Source organism: Copidosoma floridanum, unplaced genomic scaffold (assembly GCF_036245765.1).
Source record: "Copidosoma floridanum isolate Cflo_tuat_1 unplaced genomic scaffold, Cflo_Japanese_pri ptg000006l, whole genome shotgun sequence".
NCBI classification, from domain to species: domain Eukaryota; kingdom Metazoa; phylum Arthropoda; class Insecta; order Hymenoptera; family Encyrtidae; genus Copidosoma; species Copidosoma floridanum.
This window is the reverse complement of record NW_028321883.1, coordinates 16,580,117-16,594,913: the sequence shown is the minus strand read 5'-3', so window position 1 is coordinate 16,594,913 and position 14,797 is coordinate 16,580,117. Positions and strand designations below refer to the sequence as shown.

Genomic DNA, 14,797 nt, shown 5'->3' with positions numbered 1-14,797 from the left:
CAAAATACTGACTATAAATATCATTAAATGCATTTCTAATCAAAATATTTAAAAAAATTTGTGACAACTTTTTTTTAACTCAGTCAATATTATTCGTTGATAACACAGATCGCTCATGTACCTCTAATTGGCTTTACCATTATAGATCAAAGTATTACATTTATTTTTCTAAAGTAAATTAGAATTATTTGTTTATAAAACAGCTGGCTAACACACCCTGCAGGATTTTACCATAGGTTTTAATACTTATGAGAATAATTTTTTTCTTTCTGAATAATTTTATTATAATATATTACATGTACTTTTCCATAATATCACGCTGAAACGTATTGGTTTAATTACATGTTTTAGTTCCACCCTCACTCGTAGTATTATTACTCTTATTTGTAATTTTGACCATTTTATACTTAACATTTAATTTAGTAATTCACAAAAAATTCGATTGAAATTTTAGATTTTCGAGCGTACATCAATTTTCTAATTACAATATTATACAACTTATTAATTTTATCCATACAATACTTTGGTTTCAACTTTAAAAAATTTTCTTATAAACCTCTTTAAAACTTTGAAGATTTTGTCCAATCAGTCGATTGTTAACACGTATTTTCATTCTTTGGATGTTCTACATGGTGTAGTGCCTGGTACTTCAAGTCGCATAAAATTATGTTAACTGAAGCTGTGGGTACTATACATGAACAATTCCGTAATTTTTGGAGGATTTTTTCTCCTTTAATTATTTATTTCTTTTATAAATTCCTGACGTATGGAATCGATTGTAATGCATCGTTTATATTAGTATAACATTCTCACTACGTTTAAGTATTTAAATTAATATTATGGTGCATTCACTTACCGTATACTTATCACAGTAATTTTCATACGAACAAAGAACCTGCTTAAGAACAGATAATTGTACAAGTTTTTTTCTTGAGTAGTATGCAAACATTTTGTGACAGTATAATACAAAATTTTCAATAACTCATCAACAATCGTTATTTTGAGCACGCACTGGATTTCTATTTTAAAATAAATTCAGTACCTTTTGTAACATTTTCACCCCAACTCCAATTTTTAGAAAAATCTTGACATTAGGAATTGATGAGACACAAACTTCTATTATTACTTTTAGTCTAAACTGATTGACAGAATCAGTATTATTAATTGTATGTTTTGAATGAGCATTTTTCAATTCGTTGTCATCGTATTTTTCGACTCGTTATATACAAAAGAAGATGCGTTAAGTGAATTACTGAAAACATAATATTTTTAAATATTTCGTAACGTTTTAGAGGGAACGACGATTTTATTTTATTAGTTTAAATATTAAAAAATACCTAATCGACGCGTCCCAAAACAAAGCTTTGATTTAAGAACTTTGAAAAAAAACCTTCTCCATACGTTCCGTTGTTTAACAAACAAACAAATAATTTAAGGAAAACACTGTTCCTCACAAACGACTCATTCATCCTAAATACAACTTTTTTACATTATAAATCACCTTATTAAAAATACGAGACTAGAACGCATCGTTGGCAATTCTTTGTCAATAATTATTTAACTACGCATACGAATTTTCCAAAATCTTAAGCAACAATCGATTCTACGCCGTTTTTGCAATAACCACAATTTTTACATCATCGCGTGGTCAAATGAATATGGTGGCTCCCTCAACTCACCACTTAATTTAGAAATTTTACGTACAATAAAAATAAAATCGAATATACAATCGAATTTTATACAATATCTACAAAATGGGCTTCACCGTTTAATCACATGTGAAGGATTAAATGACAAAGGTTTTTCAAAAACTTGATAAAAAAATCATAGATTTATGAATAAATGTATCAATAGAAATGCAAACAAGCGATCCTCACTTCATGCTGATTCTTGTAAATATATTTTGCCAATCTGTAAGCGGTAAGACATCCTTTAAATCGAATGAGTTATCAAACGTTTTTTCTTTTGCATATGAATACTTGTAATTAACAGAAATAACGTCATAAATCCACAAAAAATGTTGTCTTTCCTAAAACTCCTGACAGTCTTTTACTCGTTAAAGACGTTGGAACTTTTTACATTCAGGTAAGGACATTTCGAAAGTTAAAAAAATTTCCATCTTTGAACGAAGTTTACGAGAAACTAGAATATTCGTGGAATAGACTCAAGTACTGTCCGAATTTCCCGTGATTGTTGTGTATACTCATTTTATCGAGGGAACCACCCCCGGTCGTATATCCGTTCGACCGTACAACCACCTAAACAACCCCGCTAACAAAAATGAAGACCCGTTAGTTAAAAAATAAAAATCCTCGCAGTCGTTTATCAACAATTTCATCACGTGACATTGATCTCCTCGTCGTCGTCGTTGTCGCTGTGCTCGTCCGGCCTCAGTGGACTCGTCAACGGACTTGCGTCGCTCAGGTCCATTCGCTGCCTATCACCGTCCGCGTCGCTCAGGTCTGGATTCGGATTGTTCTTGTTCGGCAACGTTTGTTCGCGTGAGCCCCCCGTCGCCAACAGCTCGCGCTCCTTGCTGTTGCGCCACTTCATCCGTCTATTTTGGAACCAAATTTTCACCTGCAATCACAAACATCAAGATACATTAGTGGACCACGTCCTCAAAATAGTGTCTATAAAAATTATGCATAAAATAATAATATTCATAAATTTGTTCTACTAGATCTGTAATCTAGCAAAAAGATGCTAATCAAAATCGATTTAAAATCATATCGTTCAAAATACCACGGTTGGATCTCTATTCATTTTTGGAACATTACACGCACGTGTCTGGTGCTAAAAAAAAAAAAAGAAAAAAAAAAAAAAAGCAATTCACATCGGAAACCAATAAGAGTTGGTGCACCCAATCCCCGGGCGTATAATCCAAAACACTCGCGCACCCCCCCCCCTCTCTCTCATCCCCTTTATTGGCTCTCGAGAGCTCCCTATTCTCACCCACGACTGCATGTGGCGACGAGCGTGATGCGAAATTACGATGATCGAAATCCACTGTGCGGAGCTCGGCCCCTCCACCCTATTCTGACTCCGTTTTCCTAAACGACCCGCAGACGGAGCGGGAGAAAGAGAATCGAGGGAATTCAAATTGCTTGCTAACATATGCTCTCGTGAATTTGCACATCTTCACCCTGAATTGAGATTCCGCAAAGGATACGGCTACATGACGACCTAATGGGGGAATATTATCGCGTACCCACACGAGCCCGTCGGGGCTTACCAAAGTTGGCTGAATGAATTTGCTCGCGTGTGCCTTGTTGAAACCATGCACTTGATCGCGTCCATATGCGCCCCCGTAACTGTACAATTTTCATCGACTCATCGAAATGTAGATATCTTTTTTGTTTTCAAACTTTGATTGTGTTGATTCGCGACAATTTTACCGAAACAGTTGCATCAGTGGCTCCATGGCCATCGAGAAGAAACACGCGGATTACAATGTACTTGGTTCCATTGTTGACCTTACAATAGGTGGACAATTCAATAACCCATGGGCGCGTGCGCCAAACATTTATCCTGTCGAACGGTACATCGTTCAACGAGCCAAAAAGGAGAGCGATAACGTCCCGACAAACCGCAACAATCAAAGCCCTCGTAATTGAAAACTTGCACTTCAACCCTCGCCCTCGGCCACTTGTGTATACCCTCGTCAGAGCCCCCCTCTTCCCTAAACTTCCACAGAGTCTCGTCTTCAGCTCTATCCACACACGGGCTACCCCTCCAAAACTGACCTTCCCCTCCCCGAGCATCACCTTCTGCCCGTCTCTCGTTTAACGGCTCGACGTCAATCGCACACGCGTAGGCGTACATTTACACCCCCCACCCTCTATCCTTCGAACCGTGTACTGCGGGCCACTGATATTTTCACGTACGAAATCACTGACTCTGCGCGCTCGGCTTACATTAAACTGAAATCACGAACAAACAATCGGACATGGCTCGACGTACAGGGAGGCTCAGCGTAAATATTATCAAAGAACGAGGATTCGTTTGGGGGGGAATGTACATCTCGGATTGCTTGTGGTGTTCATACGCGTGTAATGTAATGATATAAGTGGTAGTTGTACCTTACTGACAGTTTTAAAAAATGCTTACAACAAAGCCCTGGTTTTAGAGCTCGTGGAAAAATAAATGAAAGTAACTTTTGGACGAATCCAATGAATAAAACCCCTCAAGTCTGAAACAAGTCGAAGTTGAAGGGTCTCTCGAGCTTGATAAACCAAAAAACACGTGGTTCTTTCTCACGAGTTTTATCAACGTGAAGGAGCGAAACGTCACTCTGCAGGCCACTCGGTAATCAGTATTAATACTATATATGAAACGCGATGTCGAGACGACGCGATATAATCATTAATTACACCATACTTTGCAAGCGACGAATTTCGATTAAGCGCAGTCGTCCGAAATAACGAGTGGTATAGCAGGACACAAAAGCGATTGAGCCTCCCCTGCCTTGTTGTCGAGCTTTACAAAAGCTTCCTAATTAATTCGCGCCCTTGACGCGCACAAAAGCGCAAGAGCCGATCGGAAAATAATAAAGAAAAACCATCAGCAGCAGTGGCAAGTAAACGACAAGAAGATCGTTTGTACGCGCGCACGTGCATATGTATATATCTACACGCACGTATAAACGGCATAGACAAAAGCGTCAAGCTCCGCAGTGGTGGCGATGGGAGGGAGGGGGGAATTTACGGCAAAAGCGGTGGGCGAGAAAATTGATTTACCTAAACTGCTTTTCGAATTTTCATTCCCGCCCGGCTTTCTCTTGCTCCCGCGTGTGCAGTTGACACTCGGCGCGCGAGGCGACGCACAGCTTCGCCATGGGGTGTGTGCGCGTGTATATCGCCGAGAGAAAGGATGGGACGGGAGGGAACGGGAGACAAAGTTCCGGGAACTTGGTCGCGATGGAGCGGGACGGGGAGCGCGACACCCTGGGCGTGAGAGAAAGAGCCGCGAGCTATACATGTGTGCGCGTAAATGCATGAATGTATATAATATGCGAGGGTTGTTGTCGGGTGTGCGACTTGTCTCGCATATATATATGTATATATATATTCAGGATTTCTCGCGCCTTACTCGCGAATTATGCCATTTTGCCCTCGAGATGTGCACGCTGTTGTATTGTACATGGGATTAGAATTTTAGATTGTCACACTTCAAGCGTTTTACTTGTTTGTTTCTTCATTTTTTTTTTTTTTTTTTTTTTATTTTTTCTTTTAATGCATAGAGTACAGTTTTTTTTACAAATTCAACTTCAAAATGTTTGTAGATTACCGTTACGTTCTTTAATGTAATTAGTTCGTTTTCTTGTATTCGGAAATCGTTTTTTTTTTTTTTTTTTTTTTTTTTTTTTTTTTTTTTTTTTTTTTTTTTTTTTTTTTTTTTTGCCATAACTGGAAGTATTGTATCATTTCTTGTTTCACTATCGTGTTTGCTACTGCCACATTGTTATCAAAAAATTAAGAATGAAGCTTTTTGTTTTCTTTAGGTGACAGTTGGAATTAACTCCTATCCTCCAGCTCCTACTTAATTCTTGGTTGTTTTTTTATTATTTTTTTTTTTTTTTACAAGCACCCTTAACAGTTTTTTTTCTATTGTTCCTCTAAATTTTTATTTCGTTAGCTTCCGTAGTTTTCTGTCTTCTAACGGTTTAAATCACCAAAGAGAAATTTTATAAATGGATGACTGTAGCTACATTACATTCAGTACATATTCTTATGCATATGTAGACTTTACTAATTGAAATTATATGTATATATATATATACTTGTACTGCCACAGTAGTGTTAATCCATCAAGTGGTTGTGAAAGATGAAGATTCTCATTACTTAGTATTACGTTGTATGAAAATGTAACTTAGTGTAAACTGAAAAAAAAAGTCAAGACAAACATTGTAATAATAAATATATTGAACGTGAAAAGTTTAAGTGTTCCGTATCATCATCGTGTAAGTACGTATACGTATACCTATGGGTACAAGAGTAAATCGAGTGTAATCTGGTGCTGGACGTTGATTGATTGTACTGTCAAAGGCAGGCCAAAAGTGAGAGAAAGAGGAAATCTGCCGCCGAGTCTCGTACAAAAGTAACAAAGCGATCCACGCTCCTGTAGGTCGGCTCTACTCGTCCGTCCCGGCAAGTTGAATTGCCGCCGAGGAAATTTCTTCACAGATCCTTCGCATTTGTAAAAGTTTTCATCCCTCCAGTTGGAATAATGGTTTGCTCCTCCTTTAAGAGAGCTCACTTTTTTTTTCAACGGGCATGGAGTAGGTACATTTTATAAAGTTTTATCCACCACGAGATTGTTTCGGTCGTATACTTTATATCATGCGGGTCATCACATCTAATAGAGCTTGAAGCAAAAGTGGTGCTGACCGAGTGCACAACAAACTCATCACAGAGACATACTTTTCTTGGAGTTTATTCAATGAGGATTCAATGGGTGATCGGCCTATACGCAGATTTGCGAAATAATGATGGATGAGACGAGGTATAGGAAAACTAGTGTAGGAGAACAATGGATGGATATTTACAGGTAGGACTATGTGAAAAAATAACACAGGACAATGTATTATTTTCTCACGTGGTTGACTGGGGTCTAATAGCATCACGTCAGCTAATGAATCCTAACAGTTTCTATTGTCATTGCATTGAATAATATTAAAATCTGTATCGGCAGTAATTCAATTATGTTACTTGATACTTTTCTATTCACACGAGTGTCCGTATTATTGTGTACTTCAACGATTTCATAACAAAAATTATGTCTTAAAAAACATTGACCGACTCCTTTTTGTTTCTAAAAAGTTTGCGGTATCCGGGAGTATCAAGTACTTGAAATAATGGTTGTACTGACAGTCAGAACCCTGGATAAAGTATGACGGGAAGATTTAATGACCGGAGCGCAGCTCTTCATCTGTACGAAGCAAGAGCGAGCGTGAAAATAAAAAAAATAAAAAAATGTAATGAAATTAATTTAAAAATCGCCAAAATTCCCGCCCCCAGCAATATGTTTGCTCGTTGTACCCACAAATCACTTGAATAAGCAGCCAAAGGCCTTTGATCGAGCACCCCATGCCAGCCCATCGACTTTGACGCTCGCACACGCGCATTATCCGTGCCAGTGTATACGGAAATGAGCTGCGCGCGAGCATACACACCCCGTTCCCCTTCAAATACACTCGGCGAGGATCCACCGGGGAAGCGAGCATCGCCCCGAAAATTGAATTTCGACCGAGACGTCATCTACTCGCGGGTGGCATGTACTCAGCCGGCACCTTCCTTTGCCCTATACCTCGCTCTTCTTCAAAGTGCGAGGGGGTGGTTGCTCTTCGAGCCGCGCCATCGCGCGTATACGTGCCAAGGAGTGCTTATGCTCGCGTAATACCGTGAAGCGATTCATCAGCGCGATAATACGAGCTCATCCGATTTCGAGGGCTCGGCCTGTGTGGGGCCTATTGGTAAAGTGGATGAGGGTTGGATCTTGGCAGTGAAATGGCGCGCGGGAGATTTTTCGTGCCAGTGTATTACCTAAACGTTGCAACGGTAGTGTTTTTTTTTTTGTTTTTTTTTTTTTTTTTCGCAGGTGTTGAGATAATTTTTTGTTTGTGATAAGTGCAACATATTGAAGAAATTGCACACGCATCTTAAACGTAGATGTTTTTTTTTCTTGATTCGTACTTGATTGAAATCGTTTAAAGTCATCTAATAATTTTAAAGTTACTTCAAGCTGTCTAATAATCATAAAAACATTTGAAAAAAATGTAAAGTCTTCGAAAAATATTTTCAGGTTCTAAAAGTCATTCAGGGTCAACAAACGTCACATAAAATCATTCAATGACTTTAAATTCATAAAGTATTAGAAAGTCATGTGAAATCTTGAATAGAAATGTTTATCAAGACTGGAAAGTGCACGGACCTTCCGACATATTTTACCCGTGCAATTTCAAATCTCGAGCTGTATTCTTACAAAAGCTTCTACAATGTGGATGTCTGAAATGTAACACAGTAAACCACTTCCTGATTTTGAAAGGAAAAATGCTTAAAGAAAAAAAAACCGAGCTCTAGCCTCCGAGTGGCCTCCAACGCTACCGCTTATAATTAAAGTGGGAAAGGAATCGAGCTCGGCCCCTCACAGGATATTCCTCGCTCAGTTTCATCGTTGCCGATAATTCATAAGCAAAGTTTGCCCAACGCGTCAGGGGAGCCTAATCGCTTTCCTCTTTTATTGTTTTCGTGCAGAGACGGGGCGCGCGGTCCTTATTGAGGAGGGAATAATAACGATCAGGTGGGTAAGGCTCGGTTTATGGAGCCGGGTAATCGGTAAGCGATTGGCTTGTATAGCGTCGACTTGAGAGTCGTAAAAGTGGAATTTTCCCGGGGGGGAGGGGGAGAGGAAGAGAGGAGGCATCGTTAAAGAGTGATTCGAGAGGCGGATTGTCCCGTGGAAGGGGGAAAAATTGAGAAAAGCTCGCTCCATTGAGTGCGGATATACCGCACGTGATGTTTTTTAATGTTATCTGTTGTGCCTTACTTTGTCGGGGTGATCGAGATTTGATCCGCATGAAACAATGACTTACAGGCAAGAAATTATTTCTTAATGATCTTGAGGTCTCAGCTGGAAAACCATCAGCATAGACAAATAATGGTAGGTACTATTGTGATGTTCTTCTTAATCTTGAAAAAAATCTGATTTCTCTAAACTGTACGCGTATCTTAAAACAATTACTCCTTACATTCGTGTTACTGTCGATAAAACACAGTAAAGCGCATGCTAGTAATGTACTTGTGTGATCAAAGGCTGGATTTTCAAGGGAAAAAGTGGAGAAAAAGCCGTCCAAAGCTCCCAATAACCCAAAAAGCGACGCAAGTGTCTCGGAAATGTGGGAGATCCACCCCGTGCGCACCGCATCAGCAGCTCCTCGAACCCTCTCTCCAGCTGAGTGTAGCGTCGCAGCAGCAGCGATCCAGGGGCGTGCGCCATCTGGCGCGCTTTAATAAAAGACGATCGATTATGACGTCGACCCTCGGGAACCCTCTGTCTTTCCCTCCACCCTATGACTGGCTCTCCCCCCGCGAGGGAGGAGGAGGACATATGGGCGAGTCGGCGAAAACGGGAATGATAGAGCGGGTACTACTGCGGGATCGAAGGAGCTGCAACGTTTACGCTGTGCTGGTGATTTATGTGAGGAGGAGCTCTCCCCGCGACGGGATACACGAATTGCAACTGGTAGTGTTTGGTGTCTCCGACCACGGTTGATTTTAATCTGAGATATTTTAAGCGGAATTTATTGGTACGATGACAACAGGCGAATTAAGCTTGAACCGAGGATTTTTTAGGATTCAGGGTATAATGGGTGGCGCACATGTATATATTATTTCACTTGGTAAGTCAGTCACCATAAATGCATGATGGACCGAATAATCATACCGATCGACGCAACGATGGTGCGAAAGTGTCAGGAATACATGTTTTAAATCATTTTTTATATTGCTTTAGGGATGTATCATCTCGTTGAAAGCATATATCATTGAGTGTAAAAAATTTTTTTTTCTCATTTAGATGATCTAAAAATACTCAAAGGACCTAGTCTATAAACTTGTGAATTAGCGTCACATCGCGAAAGGAGATGAGACTAGAAGATAGATATTTTTTTTATAATAAATAAACGATTATTTAATGATTTAAATATTTTGTTTTGGTTACAGAACAACACGAACGTGTACGTACAACAAAGAAAAGGAGTTTAGCTTTGCAGATGTGTGGGTACATACATGTTTGTAAGATATAGCTCATTGGATTTTGATAGTTTTGTGGTCAACAAATGGTCAGGGACGTATGGTGCAATTGAGCTGTCACAAACACTCATGTAGTAACTTTCTGAGGGCATTGCTAATTACGATTAATAAACTTGCTCAACTGGACTTGGCGTACATAAGACTTTTTCTTGTTATGCGTTTAAAAACATTGTGCTAACAGGTTATTGAGTTCAACAAATTGATATAGTTTCTTTATTTGGTTAGTTTTTAAATAAAACCTATTTCTTTTACTCCTTTTTCCGATCGTATGTGGCACGACGGTTCATATAAAAGAAAGCACAATTTTTAATTTAACGTAAAAAAAGTGTTGCATATCAGAATCTGCTTCGGCACTAATAACTTCATTACTTGGACAGAGAAATAAAGTACTTTTTGGGATATTTATTGTTCTAGGTGTGCTAGACAACAGGTAAACCAGGTTTATGCAATTATTGTTCCTCTAATAAAATACACAAATAACATTAAATGACATTGACGGGCGTCTGACTTAATACTGTGTTTTACTACTGAATTATGCAGTTTTATAAGGAAAATATATAACAATTGGGTAGTAAAACTTTCTAACTATGAATATCGTTAAAAAAACACAAAAAACTATTTCCAAAAGTTATTAATGCAAAATAAAATGTGTCTGACTTAACGCTGTATTTTACTATTGAATTCTGTAATTTTGCAAGGAAAACATCTAACAATTCAAATTTTACTACTTTAAAGATCTTAAATAAAATACAAAAAAACTATTTCTAAATTATTAATGAAAAATAAAATGTGTCTGACTTAATACTGTGTTTTACTACTGAACTATGCAATTGTAAAAGGAAAATATTCAATAATCAGGTAAAATAATTTCACACCTAAGAAAATAATTAAAAAAAACACATAAAACTGTTTCCAAAAGCTTATATAATCGGCAACAAAATACGTTATGTTTATTACTGTGTTTTACCACTGATCTGTGCAATCGTAATAGGAAAATGTCTAATATCAGGTAAAATGATTTATAATCAACAAAATCTTTGAAAAATCCAATAAAACTATCTTCAGAAGTCAATAATCACACATAAAATGAGTCTGACTACATACTGTTTTGTACTACTGGGCCATACAATTGTAAAAGAAAAATATCTAGCAATCAGTTAAAATAATTCCAAGATTATAAATTACTTGGAAAACTATTTTACCGAGAAACCCACGTAACATTGCACAAAACTATCTACAGAAGCTAATCGGAAATGAAACTCGTCTGACTTAATACTGTGTTTTACTACTGAATCATATAATTGTACAAGAAAAATGTCTATCAGTCAGGTAAAAATACTTTATAACTAACAAAATCTTTGAAAAGTTACATGAAACTACCATCAAAAGTAATAGTCACGAATAAAATACGCCTGACATAACATTGAGTTGCACTACTGCATTTTGCAATCATACTAGGAAATATGAAACAATAACGTTAATAATCTCACTACTAAAAGATCTTTAAAAAAAATACATAAAACTATTTCCGTCAGAAGGTAATAATCCCAAATACATACGTCTGACTTAATACTGTGTTTTACTACTGAATTATACAATTGTACGAGAAAAATGTTTAGTAATCAAGTAAAATGACTTAAAAACTAACAAAATCCTTGTAAAGTTACATGAAACTATCTTCAGAAGTTAACAGTCATAGATACAATGCGTCTGACTTAATACTGTGTTTTACTACTGAATTATACAATTGTACAAGAAAAATGTTTAATAATCAAGTAAAATGACTTAAAAACTAACAAAATCCTTGTAAAGTTACATGAAACTATCTTCAGAAGTTAACAGTCATAGATACAATGCGTCTGACTTAATACTGTGTTTTACTACTGAATTATGCAATTGTACATGGAAAACAAAAGTATTAGGTAAAAAAATCGCATAGCTAAAAAACTATTTAAAAAATCATACGAAACCATTTCCAGTGATAAATAATTTTGGTAAAAACTAAATTTTTTTAAGAAGGGTGCTCACGGTAGGTAATAACTTTTCCAAAGTGAGCAAAAGATGGAGACGACTTGATCTGCGAATTAAAGGCTGACATGCGCAGAAGCAAATCGGCTGTTGGAAGGGTATACATTTGAGGAAGAAGGGGAAATAAGCAAGGAAATAAGGGAGGGGCATGGTCGAAAAAGGACAGCGATCGTCGTGGCACCGAATGCATGGCGTCGAAGGGAGTTTTCGGACTCTCACCCGATAATGTGCCAATGGGTGGAGGTCGAGTTGGTTCACGCGTTGATAAGCGAAGAGGCTTGAGAAAGAAATGTAGGAGGGTGATTTTTTATTTAGCTTCGTACTTGATGGTGATAACTCGTCAGACAAATTTTCGATTATGAAATCGTCTATAGAATAAATCTTCCAAAATTAAAAGTTTCCTTTTCATTGTTTATGTAAAAAAACAACCCAATATCATAAACTAATTTTCAACATGTTTCGCTAGCTTGAACATCAAAAAATCAAGATGCAAAAACTCAAAGCTTTTAAAATGATCCATGGAACTCAGAATCTCTTAGAAAAAAAAAAAAGAAAAAGAAAGAAAGAAACTATAGAAAAAAGAAGTACGTGAGCTTAAAGACAGAACAGCTTATAGCCTGAGTGATATTAATATTTCTAAAAAAAAAAATCTTTTTCTTAGCATCAAGACACCGATATTTATACCACTACCCAGGCAGACCTTCAAATTCACCCCCTTTCAATATACATACATAATCCTCCATGATACTTGTGCTCGATGATTAAAGCCAATCCCGCGAATAAGGAGTCCACACGCACACTCGGTCGCCCCCTCAGCTCGACACCGAGGTATTGTATATTCATGGTTTCTTAGCTCCGCATCCACTCCCCGGCCCGTCTTACCCGTCGGGCAAGCCGCAGCTGCATGAATCCATAATGCATGAAGCTTCCGCGCAAGGTCGTCGTCTTCAGCAGCAGCAGCAGCAGCAGCCAGTTTCGCAAGTAGATATTTGCCGGGCCGCTGTATTCATGCTGACGCGCTGAGTAGAGGCCGGGCCTTTGTTTTTAATATAACCGAGGGCGAGAGATTATGCCGGCTGCTGCTGCTTCTTCTTCCCCGCCAATCTCTATTTTTTATAAATCAAGCGCGGTTTGCTGCGGCGGAGCGTGTGGCTGCAGGGGGTAAAAAATATGTTAATTTTCGGGGCTTGCCAGGAGAGCCAATTTCTTTTCCGATTTCTTTTGCTGTACACAGTATTTTCTCTCCATTTTTTCCTTCGGGAGGTTTCGAATGCGATTTGTGCGGTACGCCGAGGTGGTTCTTTGGAGTTCTGTAAGATTTTACACAGCATCTCCGCGCACAGCTAGCTACAAACAGCTAAAAAAGCACTTATTAACAGCACTCGGTATGATCACAAAACTGCTCAACTTCACGGAGACTTGTAAAAAAGAAAGTAACGGGTGAAATGAAAATGTCAACGAGTAGTCTTTCAAAAATGCGATCCTTTATGCCCAAAAGATGAAAATACGATTGGTTATTTAATGCAGTGCAAACCTAAATACCGTCAAAAACAAGGTATTTTAAAAGTATGAAAGTACGCGCACCTACATAGCAGTGAAACCTACAAGTGACACGGAAACTGATACTCGAAAGTTTAATCGGATATCAGTTTCGTCGAGCAAACAAGTCAGCGAAACGGCTGTACCGCCGCAAATATCTTGTACACCCCAGCCCCTCCTGCCTACACGCGTAACTGGATACAAACGAACTTAAATGCGCCACAGCGCGCTACAATATTTCCTTCCGAATTTCCAAAATACCCCTATATGTGTACACGTGTGTATATACATGCACATAAAGTACCAACGCAGTTGGAATGTGTACATCAATCGAGCGATTTTCCTACTCAGTCAGTTGGACCTACCGATGAAATCATCCCCTGTACGTGTACTTTCATCTCCGTATATTCGTCTAACTTGTATATCCTTGCCACGGCTCTTCTCGAAAACACTGGCTCTGACACGGTAGACAGATCGGCCATTAGGGCTTGTGTTTCGACGAGACGTATAGAGTTACGCTACAGATTTTCCCGGAGTCGTATCAATTTGTAGCCATTAGCCCTCCCTCGGCAAATGTATATATTGTGCAAGCACACGCTACACTTTTTGGCCCTATAGGTATATAAATATGTCCTTCACGAGTGGGCCAGTTTATGTTTTCCTCGATTTCGATACCCATTGTGGCTCTACCGTCGTTCTCGACTTTCGGTGATTGTAACGATGCATATACCTTCAGACTTGCATGTATACATTTTGACTTGGCAAATAGACTGTCGGTACGGTTTTCCAGAGCAGCGTAAGCACGAGGCGCGGGATTAATCAAGTAAAAAAGCAACGAGAGCGAAAAATGGCCTCGAGCCCGTCCCTGTCGTTTCCACTTGCGTTTTGTCGACGGGACGAAAAGCCAATCCACGCCGTTGGTTCCGGTCGTTTGACGGGAGCAGCCCCCTCTTGTCAGGATCACGCTCGCGCCTCTTAATTCGTAGGTTATACCCTCGATAAGGGAAAAAAGGAGGCCGAAAAGAGGAGACGAGGTTCGATCATTTCGTTTGGTTAGAAGAGGGTCGATTTTTTTTCTTAAAGAAACGAAAAGTAGTCGGGTGATCGTTGGTTTGTTTTCTAGTGTTCGATATAATTTTTGTAGGTCAGTTGGTTAGGAACTGATCTTAGGTAGTGGTGGTATAGTGAGGCTCGGGTTTGATTCCCGGCCAAGTCAACTTTTTCAAATGAAAAGAAAAATCTGGCTGGAATTTGTTGTCGAGTCTCTCAAGGCTGGTTCTGCATCACAAGGTGGCCCAGAGGTATAGGCTATTTGTAGGCGCTTTGGGTGGGACGGGGCCATTTAGGAAGGTGATGGCCAGGGGTTAAATGGGTACGGGTGGGAAGAGGTTCACGATCGAATGGAGGCCAGTTGGAGA

General features: G+C 38.8%; 1 protein-coding gene across 1 annotated transcript in view; it reads right to left on the bottom strand.

The window, feature by feature from the left end:
* Positions 1 to 2,337: 2,337 nt before the first annotated feature.
* Dbx (homeobox protein Dbx) overlaps positions 2,338 to 14,797 on the bottom strand; it is a 33,142-nt gene continuing 20,682 nt past the window's right edge. The window contains exon 4 of the mRNA XM_014361540.2: positions 2,338 to 2,580. Within this exon, the coding sequence (XP_014217026.2) occupies positions 2,338 to 2,580 (243 nt within the window). The remainder of the gene's footprint in view (positions 2,581 to 14,797) is intronic.